Below are 17,902 nucleotides of genomic sequence, written 5' to 3'. Positions count from 1 at the left end.
TCTTAAAGTTGTGGCTAGGTTGGCATGCACAGTTGCACGCTGTTTCTCTAGTTGAGAAGGAGCGATCTTCATGACGTCAGGCCGTCAGCACTACCTATTTCTCTAGGCTGCATTTAGTAGTTGATGACAGTTTTTGTTTGCTCCGAGCTGCTGCCAGATTGGAATCGTTCTTGTCATGATCGCTCATGTATTTGCAGAAGTAACTTTTGATGCCTTCCTGGTCAACCTAGTTTGATCATTGAAAGTATTTTGTGTCATTTGTCTATTCACTTGCCAGTGTCAGATGAGAGAATTGCTGATAACATTGTCTTTGATTGTTGCTAAATTATTTCCAATGATAAATCCGGTATAGACACTTTGTGATGACATAAGGCATTGCCGCAACCTGCACGTGTCAATCGCGGTGTGTGTTATGAATGTGATCCAATTGCACAACATGGTTGCAGCTTATTATGGCGAAGTGCCAGTTATCTTGAGCCGTTTCGAAGTCCTTAAACTCGTGTTAAGAAACTACATCTCACTATCTACCGCAAATCTTCACCGTTTCGAAAATATAAGTCTTGAATTTGTAAGAAATCTTGATTGACTATCAATGCGTCGTGTCCAAGTGACTACTGATAATAATAATTAAAGCGACCTACTGTAATCTGCAGTAGTCACTACCGACAGCGGCTCTGAGCAATACTCTTCACTGTCCGGTTTTCTTATAAATTTCGTGCAATAAATGTTACAAGAAATGTTGCTTCATTGTTGCCACTCGCCGTTTATTTGATCACAATCCAACTAAACAAGTTGGGGAACCACCTCGCCATCAATGTGCTGAGCTCATTTTTTTTTAATTAATCATGTTTTCACATTCTTCAGCCCTAAACACGTGCTGTCTTATGTTTGTATTTGAAAGTCTACACACGCATGCGACACTGCCGGCTGCACTTATATTCAATTTTTCAAGTGTGGTTAACCTAAAAGTGATCGGCCCCTCATTGGCTGCCACAGCATGCTTTGTTGATTCTGTTTGCTTCGTCAGAATGTTGCTTATTACGTCAGTTGCAAAGCAAGTGCATTGTTTGTGTCTTTTTGCAATTGTGGCGTGTTGTGGTGCTTATATTGGGGAAAACATTGTAGAACCTACTGTATAACGTCGCATGTTATGAATAAAATATAAAGTTACCATATTGCTTCCTCTACCGCAGTGATTCTTAACCTGGGGGGCGCGAACGTGGTAGGTTGTTGTACAATACAGTAGCACACTAGCACAAGTCGTGAACAGAAGTGTAGGTCACACCTTGCCTTGGGTCACGATTATTGTCTGGTAAGTGGCAATGTGACCTGGATTTGACTTTAATTTCCTGCACCTATTCTTCCGTTTTTTATTTAGTCCATTGTTCGGTTACAATGGCTTATTGTGACGTTATTTTTTGTGAAAGTTTGTTTTGAAGTGTGAAGACACAAGCTCGTCTTCAACAGAGCCACGAATTGAACTGCTGGTTCAAAAAAGCAACTATACACCCTTCTCATTAATGCGAGGAAAAGTGGATTGTGTTCCACTTAATCTTTTGATTAATGCATGATGGAAAATATAAAATAAACTTTGTTTTAAAATCCAAAACATGTAAAAGGTATGCAGTTTGAATTTAATTTATAACTAGAAAGGGGGCACAAAGTTTTACAAGTGACGTCAAGGGGGCGTAGCCCAAAAAGTTCAAGAACCCCTGCTCTATCGGCAGGTTCTACAGAACGTCTTCCCTCCAAATACACATCTTCAAATTTTTGGGTCTCTTAGAAAGGCTCCGGGCCCCTAAAACTATCTCGGGAACAAAAGTAACCCCTTGTCAACGCAACTGACAGAAGATGGTGCGAAACGCTATCGATCATACTCATAGTGTATTATTTTGTTAATAAATATTTACAATTTATTTAATTGCGTCTACCATAATAACATTTTAGCTATTTCGTGAAGAAAACCGTCTACAAAAATATAATCTCAATGCACAGTATAGCAACAGCACCACAACTTCGAAGTTGCTACTCTTCGTTACTGCAAACTATTGATATCCACTTGAAGTGACCAGTCCGAGTGCAATGCTGGTCCCATCGGTAAGTTACCGCTTGCCAAGCACAGCAGAGTGAGGAATCGGTGATTCAACGCCACAATTGCATCGTCGCATGTGACAAACACAATAAAATTTTCATGGGATGCCAAAAAAGTAAAAAGGTATTTTTATGTCTGTGGGCTGTCAACTTATGGCCTGGCAATGAATATCATCCTACCAGCCATTCACCAGTCGGGAGCGACTTCTCCCTGTGTAATGACATGTTTCCACCATAAATCCGTCAATCTAAGTTTGTGCATCGTTTAGGAAATCGTAGACATCCAGTAACTGATCACGTGTCAACAAAACTTATCAAAATGGCTGGTTTGGCTGATGGGAATTGAATTTCTTGGCATCACATGCCAGTGACGTCACCAACGAGATTGGGCGTGAGTGACGTGAACAATGATGCCGCGAGCCATGACGTCAGTTGTCAGCGAATATGTCACGGTAGTCGTCATCGTAAGAGGTTTCCACGTCATCGGTGACTGCGTAGTCGTAATCGTCGCTTGGACGAGAACCTGGCTGAGCTACGTTTTCCATGACGTCATCTGCATGAAAAGCATTTGTTTTGAAACAACAACGGCGGAACATTGATGTCACCCTGGAACCAATTCATTGACATCAAGGGACGGCGTCTAAGAAACTTACCAACCAAGCGGGCAACAGTCCACAACCTATCCACCAAGAGTCATTCAGACTTCACTTTCATTTATTGGAAAGCTGACATGCTGGGGGGACCCATTTCACAGTTTGTCATATAAGGGAGTGCATTATCTGAGGGGGGCAACATGAAGGCACGGTAGGCACTTTAACAAGCAGATTTCTTATAAACCACGAACCAATCAGAAGCTACGCTGTTCATGACATCATCAAGGTTGCGTCTAGAAAGAATAAAGGAAAAACGCAAATTCTAGCTAAATTAAATCAATGCTTTGCCATCGGTTGACTTGGCGCATTGGTAGTCATTACATTGATGTGGGTTTGATTCCCACCTCTACTATAGCTCTTTTTTCTTCTGTAAATACCAAACAAAGTTCAAAGTAATAATTTCATGTAATTCTCTGGCTGAATGCTGATATGGTCACAATTGGACAGATAACGTAGCATCTCATTGGTTCGTGGTTGGATTGGACAGAAGTCCATGGATTGGATATCTGCATGTTAAAGTGCCTTCCTGAAGGCACACTAACACGTGGGCTGTCATCGGGGCGGCACTTACGACACCAATACTAAAGATGTCATTACTTCCGTCATCAAGAAGCTCGTCGGGGTTAGCGTAACAGGAAACCACCTTTCAAATGGTTCACTAACTTTACTTCATTGACGTCACCTGTGTCGTGGTAGATGGAAGATTCGGAGATGCTCACTTCAGGAAGACGCACGTCTACTTCTGGGGGTAAGAGGCTAGAAAAGCAACATAACGGATTACTCAAACAGAAAACATTTAATGAACAACTTTGCAACAATTCTGGCGCAACTACCGTGGCGTTTGCTTAGAACAGTGGTTCCCAATCCCAAATGGCTAAAATGAGGCGGGAAGCTTTGATTGCAAGAGATTGAGAACTAATGGGCCGTTAATTTTTTCAACCAAAACAAGTGAAGTAAAAGCCTCGGGTAAGAAGATTCAAGAAATACTGGTCTAGAATAAAACTGTTAGCCCTCTAATGGCATGAGCAACAAGTTGCTGTCGACCCAGAGGTGTATGAGAGAAACACATCAACAAAACCATGGAATGCAAACAGGATGAAATCTTACTCCAATGCTTCGTCAAGGATGCTCATTTGTGGTCGCTTGCTCTCTTGCTTTGGGGTAGCTGTAATATGCAGAATATTAAAATAATAAAACAATTCACCCAAAAGCGTTCGCACGTGGCAATATAAAGAATTTTCACATTGATTGGTGCATTCAATCCAGAGCGCTGTTTGGCGACGAAGACAAAGTTAAAAACTTGCAATCGTCCTTGCGTTGTTATCGGTGACTCGGCAGTCAGCATGTTGCTGAAGTCTGTCTGCCTCCACAGAGTGAACCTCACACAACATAGATTTGACTTGGTTAGGGGTTACACCCAAACAAACACAACTGGATCACCATCAAACCAGCGCACCCACCTTTGACGGGGGATGAGTAAGATCTGTGTGGGGAGGGTAATAGCTTTCCTCCTTTTCCGAGTCGATCCAACAAAATAGCCAAGTGCTTCTTAATCTGCAAAGATCATCAAAAGCTTCTGAACCTGTGGTAGACACAAACTAAGACAACAAGAGTGTCACCGCAATGAAACATAAAAGTTTTTATTGAAGGGAAAATGTGCATCTTTAGTAAGTAAATAATAATACTACATATCCTAAGGATTAGACATGCTTTTCATTTTTAGCATGAGAAAAAGTTCAGTTTGTTTTTAGTTTTATTTCTGACCATCACAACGAAAAACAATATATAGGTCGAGAAAAAAGGTAGAAGCGAGGACGCTATGACGTGCTTGACACCGCAACAGGATAATTATTTTAACATCTGGCACGGCCGCAACATTTTAGAACAATATGAGACCTTGACAGTGTCTTGAGGGGTGTCCAGTGAATTGTTGGGGGGAGCAAAGTGGTGTCCACCCTCGGTCTTGGACAGGCTGGTCTTCAGCAGCATTGTCAGTGCCGAATCAACTGTTTCCTCCCATCCCTAAACGTAACAAGACGTTAGAACAGCGTTGGTGGTCCATTCAGCTGCTGCCAATCAACTAAGGTGATCACTGACATTGACTTGTTCGGTCATAAATAACCTGATAGAATAAATGCAACAATGCGCAGTTTTTCAGTGATTGAATATTATATTATTAAGCAATCATGGCTTACCACTGCACTGCTGCCATTGTATGTGTGGTCTACACTGAGCACTGAGGTCAGATAGTCGGTCTCATCTTGGGACAATCCCACCCACAGCTTGACGAGGAGCACAAGGAGCCTACATGCGCTGCTTAACTTGGTGCATTGTGACCGTAAGATGGCGTTGTTCTCTTCAATGGCATCAGCCAGAGCCAGCAACTGAAAGTGGAAAAGTTTTATTTGACGAACTCGTTGAGTAGAAGTAACAGCGAAAAGAGAAAGAGAGGCATCAGCGAAAAGTTTTAAGATTCAAGACCCCAACCGAATGGCTCATTGAGCCCGGTATAATCAATCGCCAGACGATTCAATTAACTTCTTACATCTGAAAGGTAGTAACTCTGTACTCGAGATTCGAATTTGCGGCTTTACAATGGCCAGAAAGAACAAAAAAATTGAAAACGTTTCCAATTATATGTTTTCTACCTCTCAAACTTCAAATGTTTTTGGTCACATTCACAACTATTATAAACTGCGAAAATTAAAGAAACTATTGAACTAAACTAAATTTCATAAAACAAATGTACTCGCAGAGCAATAATACTTTTAGAAAAAAAACAAAAAAATACATATTGGAACTTACAATTTGGTAGAGACTGGAAATGTTACTTTTGCATCCATAAACATGGTTTTTATAATAATATTGAGATCTCTGAAACTTCACTATTTACCACTTTGGAAATATGTATCAGCCTATACTTTTAATTTTTATTTAGCTCCTCCAGAGTGACCCACCTGTGCATGTGTCCCTGTCAAGAGAGTGTCCAGGCAGTTGAGAGGTTGTGGAGTCTTATCTTTAAACCTGGTTAAGAGGCGACGTTGGATCACTCTGTACTGATGTGCACGATGCTCCAGCAGGGAGCGGATTTCATCTTCCTCTTGCCGGAGCTGGAAGAGGAAGGATCATTGTTATAAAGTTGTAAATAGAATAAACAAGCGAAGCCCTGTATTGTTACTTAAGTTTGTGCGTTTGTGCCATAATAAAGCCAAACTCTTTCAATATTTTACCTTAAAAAAAACTTAGGAAATATGATTCGATGTTTCTTTTATTGATGAAGAAGAGCAGGTTGGCATAGCAACCAGCGGTGTTCACATAGATGTAGGTTTGGTGCCACACGGAAGACAATGGAGCTTGTGTATCGTTGTGTCTTGTACTCAGCAAGACAATGTTGAGGCCAGCGTTCTCTCACAACTGCAAGCGACACGGTGTATCTGATATTTTTCTCTTCACTTCTTCTCTTCGTATTTTTCTTATCCCTAAGTTCTTTGTATCTCAAACCAAACAGTCTCACGCAAAGCCGCATATGTTTCCACTGTCTGAGAGTATAGGAAGCAATCTATTGCATTACGAAGTCACCATGTGTTGGAAATGCTTGCAGTGTCGCTAAATAGTTTGTGAAGGTGCAGCCTTGAATTGTCCTAGTTTTTAAGAGACTTCACATACCCAAAAAAAATCAATCTAGTTTTTAAGCAACATCTTGAACTTCTTACTCTAAAATGACAATCCACAATCGGCACAAAATCCTCCAAGGAGGGAGACTCCTGGCTGGAGATACGTATGTCCGGATGTTGCTGGTGGAGCCGGTGAATTAGCTCATCTGTGATCAGCCACAAGCCGTCGTACTCATCACACTGTATCCTGTAACGATCTGAACAAGTCCAAAAACAAAACGTTGAAATAACAGGTAGAAACAATTCAAGTAAAATACCATGCGCCTCATTTGGTCCCTAGTAGATGTGAGACTTAAGGGTAACATGGCCAGCGGCTTGTTCCTTGGAGGCACATTCGTAGGCTTTAATCATATTTTAGTGTTAATTACGCCAAACGTGATAAATCAAAATTTTGAGTTGAAAAATTTGATTTTGAAAAATTTTGATTGTGAAAAGTTGAGCCAGTCAACAACACGTCAAGTCGTTCAACAAATTAAAGTATCTTCCATTTGCTAATGTTGTGTTCGACTTTAAACCGTCGCGCACCACTGGCTGTGTTAAGTTAATATGAAACCTTGCAACTTTTGAAATTGCAACAAATCATCGCGTGAACAGGTGGACTACAACGAGGCGTTGCACTTGCTACCGCGCATCACTTCTTTGTGGATAGTGACGTCATACAGAGATCGAGTTGATGTCTTACTTGAGGTCTTCGAGGTCAGGACGGTTCCTTTGTAGCCATTTCTGTAGTCGACGCCGATACAATTGGGGCCGCTCTCGTCACAAATAAGGTCTGAAAGACAAAGATGACGAATTTTGAAACCAGCACCATGGTAATTTTAATGGAGACAACATGATAGGGAAGTTCCCCATCAACTACACAAGGATGCAGATGTGACAGCCTACTATCCTCATTCCTCCTTGCCAAGTGCGGGTGCACCACCAGTCCACCATCCTTTAGTGAAGGGCAGGTATGCTTCTCGGGCAAATGCAAACTGTATCAGTAACAAGACGCATGTACTGATTTCATTGAACATTGCGACAACTGTGGGAAGTTGTAGACTTGGCACTGTTGGCAGCTATCTATTTTTTTTGTTCATAGTTGGAAGCCCTGATTGTATAATAATTTACTTAATGATACTGAGCAAGTCAAGATTTTACGTAACTATTTCACTGTGACAAACTATTAAACTCACCAGGGAATAGCTCGAGAAGGTTCACACATGGCTTATCCGTGTCCAAAGTAATCCGGTGATCCAACTTCTTGACAGGGCTCCCACCAGATGCGACCAATGAGAACGGCAAACGTATTTCTGACGTCACCACTAGCGGATGACCTGTCAATTAAGTCGTTGTAACAAAAACAGAGTTGGGCAACACTGACAACAATGAGCCAATTGTGAGATTGATCTATTCGTGGATAAGACGTTCCCACAAACAATAACAATCGTTTGTGACTTCAATTATAAACATCAAGAGGAATCGTTCGGGTATCAATGGTTGTGTAAGTGAAACATTTTCATTTTGCTTTTCAATTATGAGACAGTAGGAGCGCAACACTTCAACTCTTCTGCACCGCCATCCTTTTGATTGTTTAAAACGGCATCACGCTTCATTGATTTGTGAACAACATATCACGCTATTCTGATCAGCGCCGTTCTGATTGGTCAAATTTTGAAATAGTGCCCTTTCGAAAATTGCTTCCGGGTGCTACATACCTGCGGCCTGTTTGTAGCTTGTGAAGATGCACTGGTTGAGAGTAGAAGGAAGATCTCGACTTTCCAAGAAGAAAGAAATCCGCACCACTGGAGGTTGTTCATGTTCCGCTGGAAGTACAAAAGTGAAAGTTCAGAGAAACGCATTGAGACCCTTAGACCAGGCTGAACTAACAACCGGGATAAAGCGGCTGATGTCACAATGACGTAATTATTAGTAATCTTTATGACGTCACAAGACAATCGTTGGACACGCGTTTGTATCATTGCGTGCAATTGATGTAGGTTGAAGTCTTTTTTTCAAATAATATTATTGTTTATTTTATAAAATCTGAAATGAACGCAAAACTGGTTCAACATTTCAGTGGTCACATCGTTTGCCTCAGAATCAGTTCACGTGGATTCGATATTTTGTCGGGACTCACAAAAACCTTAAATCTTATGTCTATTTGGCATTCAGCAAAGGAATAGAAGCTGGCACTGTTCGCTTTGTAAACCGCAGAGAGCAATACATCTGTGTGATGGAACGCGATTCACGAACGCGCAATATCATCATTGATATCACAGTCCTCACATATAGCAGGGATGCCCATGTTGTTTAGGGTTGTGAACATCGGCTTGTTCCTCGGCACGACCACTTGTACATCGGTAACGCGTCGGTTCACTTTGAGGGAGACCTGGACAACACAACAATTAAAGGATCGTTACAGACGCTCGCCTTCTATGACGTCACAGAATACACAATACAATGGCGGCAATCACTGTATGTACAATAATGTTAAAGCGATTGCTTTCATCGCATGGATAAGTTGCTACATTTTCTCAGCTATGACGATTGATGCGGTAAGAAATTTAAGGTTCTATGAATGTTCCCCACTCAATTTACTTACAATGACTTGACAACCCTCACTCAAACACACCAGATTCACCAGATTCACCTTTCAAACCCCGCTTACCTGGACAGTAACAGAAGGAAACTCTTCCAGGGTTGACTTCAAATGCTGGGAGGCTACCTGTCACATAGTAGCAGAAATTAAGAGGCAATGCGCACCACATGATGTCATCAACATACGTCACAAATACACATTTTTATAGTACTTGACATCACAAGTGAAGCATGGTACCAAGACCGTGGGAGTAGAAAGACATGAAAGGATTCAAATAAGCAGTGACTTGATTGAAATTGTCTGTGAATAATAATTCAAACAAATGCGACAAGAAGCCTTTAAAAACCAGTAGCACCATATTAGAAAATATTAATAGATAATCTCTAACAAAATTTCCAAATAACACGAAAAACCCCTTACTGATGTATTGTCTAAAACTTTTGGCACCACAACTAGTATTTTCAAGTCTTCCTTTGTCGTCTGTGTGGAAAGGTTATCGCCTGGAACAAAGGGAGAAAGGCATAAAATTAACCAAGCATTCATGGTTTGTTACACATGCTACAATAGACAACTTTCATTTTGCCGTGTCGGTAAATATCTTGCCACAAACATTTGCTCTCCCTGGGAACCGAACCAGTACCCCGAAAATCGTCAGCCAGTTGGCTTCACCACGCTATCTGTCTAATCATAAATGCATGTTGCGTAGTCGCATCCTCTGTGGCAACAAAGCCAATCTTCGTATCCACCTACAAGTATGTTATTTTGTATCATGCAGTCATGCGCTATTGAGGTCGTATACACGCCTCTCATCAATAGGGTACGCTGTCGAGTTGCTTGATGCAATTTTTGTATGATACGAAGATAAAATATATTCCACGCTTTAATGGCCGATGCAAAAATATATTAAATGAACTGAAGCTTTGTTTAAACTAAAAGCTAAACTCAAGTCTAACATCTCTGTGCTGCCACCCAGTGATGAAACGAGGAAGATAACTGATCCTACCTTCTGAGGCGTGGTGGTTTATGATCTTCTTCTTGATCTGGGCGAGCTCTACATCAACCCTGTCATGTGTCATATCCCTGTGCTGGGAGCGAGGGAGAACAAAGACAGTAGGGGCAGTACCAAGGTAGTGGCAGGATACCTGGCATTGGTCGTTTAGAAAGACCAACATCCCTTTCACTCCCCTGTCACAAAAGAAGCTAAATCAAGGTGAGACTACTGAGATTGAATAAAGCGTCTTGAAAAACTCTGATAAAAATATAGGAAACAATAAGCAAATAAATGGTTCGTTTAGCATTGATACCAAATTTCAGTTTTGTGAAAGGCATTAAGCGTTTTATTCTTACATTGAAAAGCAAATATTATAGAACCAAATCTTACTTTACGATGCAAATATTGAACTGATTTAACTAAACGATTTAAATACGCTCCAGGAATGGCAGAATCAGACACTACTTGCGCTGAATCCAACCAGTGGAGCTTTGAGCGTATTATTGCAATTTGCAAATACTCTATTACTCCAACACTAAATGTCAGTTAAAGTACTGATCTATGTTCCAAGTGGTTTATGGGAATTGCTGTTCTGTGAAAGTCTATAAAAAGAAACTTACATGAATGTGCCTGTTTCCACAACGATTGGAACGTCTTCTATTCTAGCAGCCCACTTCAGCTTCGCGTTGTTGAAGACGAGGATTTGCTTGGAGTGAGTGCACATGATGGTTTGAAGGCTGTTACCGTCGGGGGCAGGAAAAGTTTTGCAGCAAGCGAGTGATTCCTCGAATCTCCTCATGAAGAGGAGAGTCCCTGAAGATTCGAAACAGAACAGCGAACGTTCTCCTGAAAGACACGTTTTTAAGTTTGCTTCCTCAAAAATAAATTCTAACAAGAGAATCAAAATTAAAAATGAATATGATATTGGCTTCAGAAAAATTTCCATCAAAGCCAGAAATGAGATGTTTACATGGTTATTGTCAACCACAGCACACGCGCCATTGAAGCGCCACATAAGTAAACAAAAAGAAAGAACAAAAAACAGGCGCTCTGTGTTTAGAAGCTCAGCTGAGATACATAAGTGTGAATCTCGGCCGGGATTGGAACAGCAAAGGGAAAACAGTAACGTAACAGCAGCAACGTACTTCCTCGGCGTCGTTAGAAACCTCTCAGCACTCTGCTCTCTGGGGCAAGCCAGCTGTCACGGGGGCTGAACGAATTAAGTTAGGATGTGGAGGAAAAAAACCTTTAAACACCAGGCAGTTGATTGCCATTCAAGACACCGTCCACCGTTAGTCCCAGGAAGGAACCCAACTTGCTTAAAAAACTAACAGCAGGTGGCATTGATGTCAAACCAACCCGCACTCGTCGCCGATTTGGACACGAGGCGTGGAACACATGACAACATGTTGACCACTACGATAAATGGTGCTGCAACAGTGTTGCCAGGTTAGACGATTGTTTCTGGCAACGTCTAGTACATACCAGTATGAAATCAATCCAGGCATACCTAATACTGCAATGAGAGGTTTTCTTTCGGAAAATTCAACAACATTTATTTCAAATCCATATTCCCCAAGGTTGTACGTCCAATCCGCCTGGAAAAGATCAGAAAGATGATCAAGAACTGTCCTCCTAATGTTTAGTGCAACTTCAAGATTCATTCAAGCACTGTGAATTTTAAAACACGTTCGGAAAAACCATCATGTTGTCTAAGTCTAAATATATACTACAAGGCTGATAGTCCTGAAAGTGAAGAACCAAATAATTCCTGCAAATCTTTACAAGTTGTTTTGTAGCCGCAATATTTTGGCATTGTCGCGTTGTTACCAGGCCATATCTATTACACAAACTCAAAAAAAAATTTCAAACAGAATTCCAAGGCAGAGTTTTAAGGAAAAGTTCAGTGACGAAGTGTTATTTTGGAACACAATTATTTTGAATGATGTTTATTTTATTGAATGGATGCATAATGCATATATAACAAAATGTTTAAGCAAGGTATAATATATGAAAAAAAATCTGTAGCGAATTTATCATTGAAATAGTTATATCTGAATATTTTGTCTGAGTTGTTTTGTAGGTAGCTATTTCGCCAATTGTCATTACAGTTGATAAGAACCTTTTAAATTCACTGCAAGAACATTATATACATGTTGTTACCATATCACTTCGCCTGGTGATTATAAGTGATTCTTTACATTTTGTGCTTTGTGGTTTTGAAGCAAAGCATAAAATATATATAGGGAACATACCGGTATCAATATTATATTGTGTCAAACACACGCTCGGCATCCTCTGCTGATCACAAACAAAATCATGTGAATTCTAACAGAGCACAATTAAAATAAATGGTTTCCTACCTCGATGCGTTTGCCTTTTGATATCGCCTGACTTTCATTTTCATGTTTGGCGGCAGATGCAACGGCAAGTACTTGGTAACTGAGAAAGTTAACAATTGTTAACAATATTCTTAGTGTTGGTAAGAAAGCAATTGCAAAGTCAAGCTGTGTTCCAACAGGATAAAGTTTCAAGAAATGTAACAACTCACTACAATCGTGGATCCCTACAAGGACTTCTAGTTTCTTACAAAGGCACCGGTTCTTCCAAAGTCAGGACACTGACGAGGCAGTCCGGAAGATATCACCAACTTGAGGTGGTGAAAGACCCCATGAGTTCAAACGAAAAGATATCAAGAGAACAAAAACTTTGTGCCGAAGTCCTATTTAAGGTTAAATGCAACCAACAGGCAATAGAAAATTTTTCAAGGAGCAGGTTAATAAAAATATCCTATCGAGAACGCTGTAACGCTATTGTAAGCCAAAGTCAGAAGCAAAGAGTTACCTCAACTGAATAACCAAAAATGCAACAACATCAACAATTGTAATTTGAAGAACTACCTGTAAGACTCCAACATATAGCTCGAGGAAACAGTTAAACACGAATCTGAATGTTTATTATATGCCAGTGGCCCTGGTAATAAAAATCCGGGTAAAAATCTCGTGAAGGCAAATGTTTCTTGTTCGAAGAAGGAGACTGTGCCATCTAGTGATTGAACACACATAAAATCACGATCTAGAAACAAAATAATAAACCGATTGTTGCAAAGAAATGATGAGCAAATTAACAGATAACAATTTTATTTAACTACAGTAGGCCTACTATGCTGGTGGTACTATTTTAAAAGTTACTACGGTATGCTAATGAACCACAAACTCAAGATAAAGCACAAGATACAGTCGGAATGGCCAGTTTCGGTGAGTCCGATTCGGTGAGTCCGATCCCTTAACGAGGGATTTTTTCAAATTTTTTTTAAATTATTGGGTACCGTAGCCTAATTATCATTGCCGTTTTAGGGTTAGGGGTTAGAGGTTAGGAACTCACCGAATCGGACTCACGGAATAGTAGCAGACCCAGATACAGTTGCTAGATATCAGAAACAGAGAAAAACTGTTTCTTTAAATGCATTTGCATTCATGCAAATAGCCAAAGATGTATCACACAATTTGCCTGCCCTTGCTGCTCTGGATATTTTGCAATACACATATATCTAAATCAGGGGTGTGCAACCTGCGGCCCGCGGGCCAAATGCGGCCCGCGAAGAAAAATTGTGTGGCCCGCAAAGATGTGCTAATTTTGAATTGTGTTCGGCCCGCAAAACGTGTTTATAATTTAGGTTAGTCTGGCACGTGCGAACAATTCATTATAGAGTGGATTATTGTACATTTAGCACCTTCTCTTAACTATTTTAGAAATCTCCCACCGGCCGCCGCTCATCCGATTGTATTTAATTATTTGGAACGTCAGTAGATCAGAGGCACAGCTTGCACAGAGAATAGCTGAACTATGAAACCGTATTCTGACTGTAATTTTGTGAAGCAGTGTCTTATCGATGTCGCAGAAGAAACGTGCCCTAAAATGAAGAGTGAGTTTGAGAAAATAAGTCTGTCACGGTGGACGATAGCGAGGCGTAGGCTATAGATGATTTTGCTTGTGATATTAGTGACACTCTCAGAGATAAGGTGAAGAACTTTGTTTCATGGAGTTTTGCGATCGATGAAAATACGGATTAGAAGGATAGCACAGTTGGCCATATTTGTAAAAAGGAGTGGACAAAGACTTGAACGAAACGGAAGAGCTTCTGTCACTACAGTCAATGAAAGGCACGACAAGTTACTGGTGCTGACATTTTTACTGAAGTAATTGATGCTTTTGACAAGTTCGAACTGGACTTGTCCAGCTTATGCGGAATCGCAACTGATGGTGCTTGATCCATGTCCGGAACTAGCATTGGATTCATAGGTCTCTTGAAGTCTGCCTTGAGGGAGAGAAAAATCAATGATGACATAGCAATTTTTTATTGCAAGTTATCATTCACTAGAAAAACCTGTGCGCAAAATCCTTGAAGTTCAAACACATCTTGAGTCCGGTTATTATGGCAGTAATTTCATTCGAGCACGAGGGCTCAACCATCGTCAGTTTCAAAAGTTTCTGGATGATCTCAACACGGCACATAAAGATCTACTGTACTTTTCCGAGGTGCGTTGGTTAAGCAAGGGCTGCATGTTGCCACGATTTTATGAACTGCTGAAAGAAGTCGTGCATTTTTTGATTTTTACCGAAAACATCTCAACCAAGATGACTTTCCACATTTGAAAAAATTCATGACTTCAAAATGGCTCTTTTTGGCTCAACGTAGTCTATTTGTGCGAACAATTTTTTTCTAAAATTGGCGTCATAAAATATCCCTATCGATCGGTTCTGACAGGCGAACACCTGGAAAATGGACTTCGAATTGCGAGCACTTCCATTAAAGTAAATTTGAAAAAAGTCGTCGAAAAAAGAAACCAGCTGCAAATTTCTCACTGAACTCGTAGTCAGTGTGACAATAAATTTGAATAAGTTAGCAGTTTTCTTCAGAAATTTATGTGTCTTATCTTATTATTTCTGCAAGGAATAACCTCTAATAATGCCATAAGAATAACATGAATAACAAACAAACTACTCTTTTGTGCCTGCAACTACTATAAAGCATAATAAATATGTTAAAATGTTAAATAAATGTGCGGCCCGCGGTTTCACCCAGATATTTATATATGGCCTTCCTGTAATAAAGGTTGCACACCCCTGATCTAAATCATGAAATGATTCTTAAAAAGTTTTAGAAGCTTTAAAACTCTTACCTTTAATGCCACCAAACTGACCCCACGTCATATTAATGGCTGACCTTTCCAATTTATGCTGAAAAAGTAATTGCTTCTTGCATTCAGCCATCTGGTCGCTTGCTCCTGTGGTTTTTACAAACTGATACACTGAAAGTAACTGTGGATGCAGGACTGCCAGCGTGATGTTCGTTGATATTCTAATAAGAAGCACACATGGACAAAGGTAGTTGGTAGAAAGTATGTAGTGTACCGAAAGTGAAGCTCTTTTTATAAGCAAACAGTTTCATTAATAATAAACAGATCATTTTACATATATAAAATACAGGATATTTATTTTAAAACAATAAAAACTATTAATACTACAAAAAGTGCTCAATGCTATGCAAAAAAGCAAAGCAGAGCGAATTAAATCAAATATAGTTATTACTATCTGAATCCTTAACAGCCTGTTTCAGCTTTAACGGCTCATCAGATCAATAGAATGAATTCTATTTGAATAAGAATTTCTGATGATCCGTTAAACGTGAAACAGGCTGTTAAAGATTCAGATAGTAATAACTATATATATTTGAATATTTATCTTATATTTTTTCTTTCACAAGTAAACATCACCAATGTGAGGGGTGTATCACATTATGAAACATCAGTGCTTTGCGCTTACGACATAAACCGTCCAGTTGCAAGTTGTAATATAGGATACTGCAGATTGACTTCCAATAAACAGGTATATGAGCTTGAAGTTGGAATGCCAGATTTGCCATTGTTGCTATTTTGAGGTGTGTAAATGTATAGAAATCCATTGTAACTTCCAACTATAATTTTGTCTATCAAAACATATGCAGGTATTATTAATATTGCTAATTACTACTAATAACCCTACCACATATTTACTAATATTAATCATACTAATCAACTTGTCATTACATTTGTCAAAGGAAATCTAATTATATACAAGTTGTTTTTAATTGAAAATATTTATACTATCGGCCGTAACAGCAATTACAGTAAAAACAATAAAACAATGTGTATATATATGTCTGCTTCTACTTTCGCATTTATCAGATGAATGTTGCAACCACTGCATTGCTAGGAACGATTATATTCCAGATCAACACCCAAACTTTTCAACATGCATTATAGTAAATGTCAGACAGTTTCAATAACACTACAATAACAATAACACCTACAATTTATAAACAAAAACGAGACGACAATAAATATTAACTCTTCAATCATCATTCCGAGTACTGCACTAAATTTCAAATTATAAACTAAACCTTACCAACGCCATCGCCAGCATTGTCAATGTTAGCAACACATAAACAACCAGACCCGCATTCTGCTTGTTCAACATGAGAGCTCCTCCACCACTCATGGACTTGAAACAAAGACATCCTCACCAGCTAGTTCAGCATATCCATCAAGGCAGCAAACTATTCTATCATAGACTGCATATAGTGATTCCCCTAAACACAAATTTTTGGTAAAATAACCCGAAACATGAATTTCAAATAAAACAGGCTAATGTTTGCTTAAATTCAAAAACTGAAATGGCACAGGTAAGAAGATTACTATCCCTATTTCTGCACTAAAAATTAGATTAAAACCGCTTTTCACATTTCAGTAATCAGCAAATATTTCACCTAGGCCCAAAACCCTGGGTCCCTAATAAAATTGAAAACTTTCTGACCGTCTGCACTAACTTTGCTGTTAAATCTCTTCTGGTGAACCTAGAATTGCCATTAAAACATCAATAAAATCGGAAAATAATACTCTAGCGCCATGTAGCAAATAAAAGTTCAAAACAGCAACCACTAGATGGCGATAGTAAATTTCGGGTTTCGAGCAATTTTACCATTGCGCAAGAGCGGCCATGCTTTTATTATATCCGTTTTGATCTGGTCATGGAAAAGGTACCGTAAGAAAGTGTAATGAAGAGTAGCCTTTGCCTAGGATGCAATTATAATTCAGATATATGCATTAGAGAAGGTAGAAACTTATTTAAACATGTATATTATACAGGCTAGTGTGGGGGTGTTCACTGTTCAGAGCCGGCAGCAAATTTACAAATGTCAATCAATTAATGGTTTATTTGTCAGTAACAGAAACATAGTACATGTTTGAAATATGCAAAATGTCCCGGATCATTTAAATCCGGACATCTCCATTTTCCCAGCATGTGACGTAATAACTGAGGTCAAACTGTCTGGTCACAAAACATTATCATAATATGCTATATTTTCATTTTTCTATATGTTGATTGATTGATTGAATTTTTATCCTCGGACTGGGAAAACTTCTTGCAGAGCTTAATCCTAGCAGTTTCGCATACTTGTAGAGGCTTTGAATCACTGACGCAGGCCCGGTCACCGAGATTGACAGAGTGAAGTTTCCGATTGCTGAAGTCTTGTTGCCGGGGAACTATTCCATCCATTAGATGCCGCTGAATGGAGAGCAGGTCCTTAACGTGTGTTGTTCAAGCGCACACCCCGAGAGTCGAACCAGCGGCACTTGATCTTGAAGCTTCTTCGTTCCAGAAGTGACGCGCTAACCAATTGAGCTATCGGGGCAGGCAAAGCAAAGAAATTATAAAATATTTAGACTATATGAAGCTAAAACATGTTATAGATCCACTAGATTTTATAAAAAAAATACAAGGCTTACATTTTTTTATGTTTCATTCTGAGAAACAACAGGACTTACAATATTTATTGCAATATTACAAATAAGGTAACCGTTTCTGCATT

The 17,902-nt window shown here is 39.6% G+C and overlaps 1 protein-coding gene across 1 annotated transcript; it reads right to left on the bottom strand.

Moving 5' to 3' along the window:
- Positions 1-1,869: 1,869 nt before the first annotated feature.
- On the bottom strand, positions 1,870-16,615 carry LOC145787617 (protein PTHB1-like). The gene is made up of 22 exons (XM_082599394.1): positions 16,438-16,615; positions 15,817-15,979; positions 15,174-15,352; positions 12,891-13,065; positions 12,354-12,432; positions 11,501-11,588; positions 10,611-10,836; positions 10,003-10,184; positions 9,420-9,499; positions 9,069-9,125; positions 8,687-8,789; positions 8,116-8,223; positions 7,594-7,734; positions 7,101-7,190; positions 6,458-6,615; positions 5,702-5,854; positions 4,940-5,128; positions 4,641-4,766; positions 4,205-4,298; positions 3,852-3,909; positions 3,427-3,500; positions 1,870-2,644 (listed from the first exon to the last, which is right to left on the bottom strand). Exons 1-22 carry the CDS (start codon positions 16,547-16,549, stop codon positions 2,520-2,522), a joined length of 2,760 nt encoding a protein of 919 aa, XP_082455520.1. The 5' UTR covers positions 16,550-16,615; the 3' UTR covers positions 1,870-2,519.
- Between the last annotated feature and the right edge of the window lie 1,287 nt (positions 16,616-17,902).

This window comes from Aplidium turbinatum, chromosome 2, assembly GCF_918807975.1.
Source record: "Aplidium turbinatum chromosome 2, kaAplTurb1.1, whole genome shotgun sequence".
Classification (NCBI taxonomy): Eukaryota; Metazoa; Chordata; class Ascidiacea; order Aplousobranchia; family Polyclinidae; genus Aplidium; species Aplidium turbinatum.
This window is presented reverse-complemented; position numbering and strand designations above follow the sequence as displayed.

Coding starts and splice junctions, on each gene's coding strand:
- LOC145787617 (XM_082599394.1), bottom strand. CDS start 16,549: ATGTCTTTGTTTCAAGTCCATGAGTGGTGGAGGAGCTCTCATGTTGAA. Junction 5,855..6,457: donor TTGTGGATTGTCATTTTAGA/GTAAGAAGTTCA, acceptor TTCCTCTTCCAG/CTCCGGCAAGAGGAAGATGA. Junction 2,645..3,426: donor TTCCATCTACCACGACACAG/GTGACGTCAATG, acceptor CTTTTCATGCAG/ATGACGTCATGGAAAACGTA.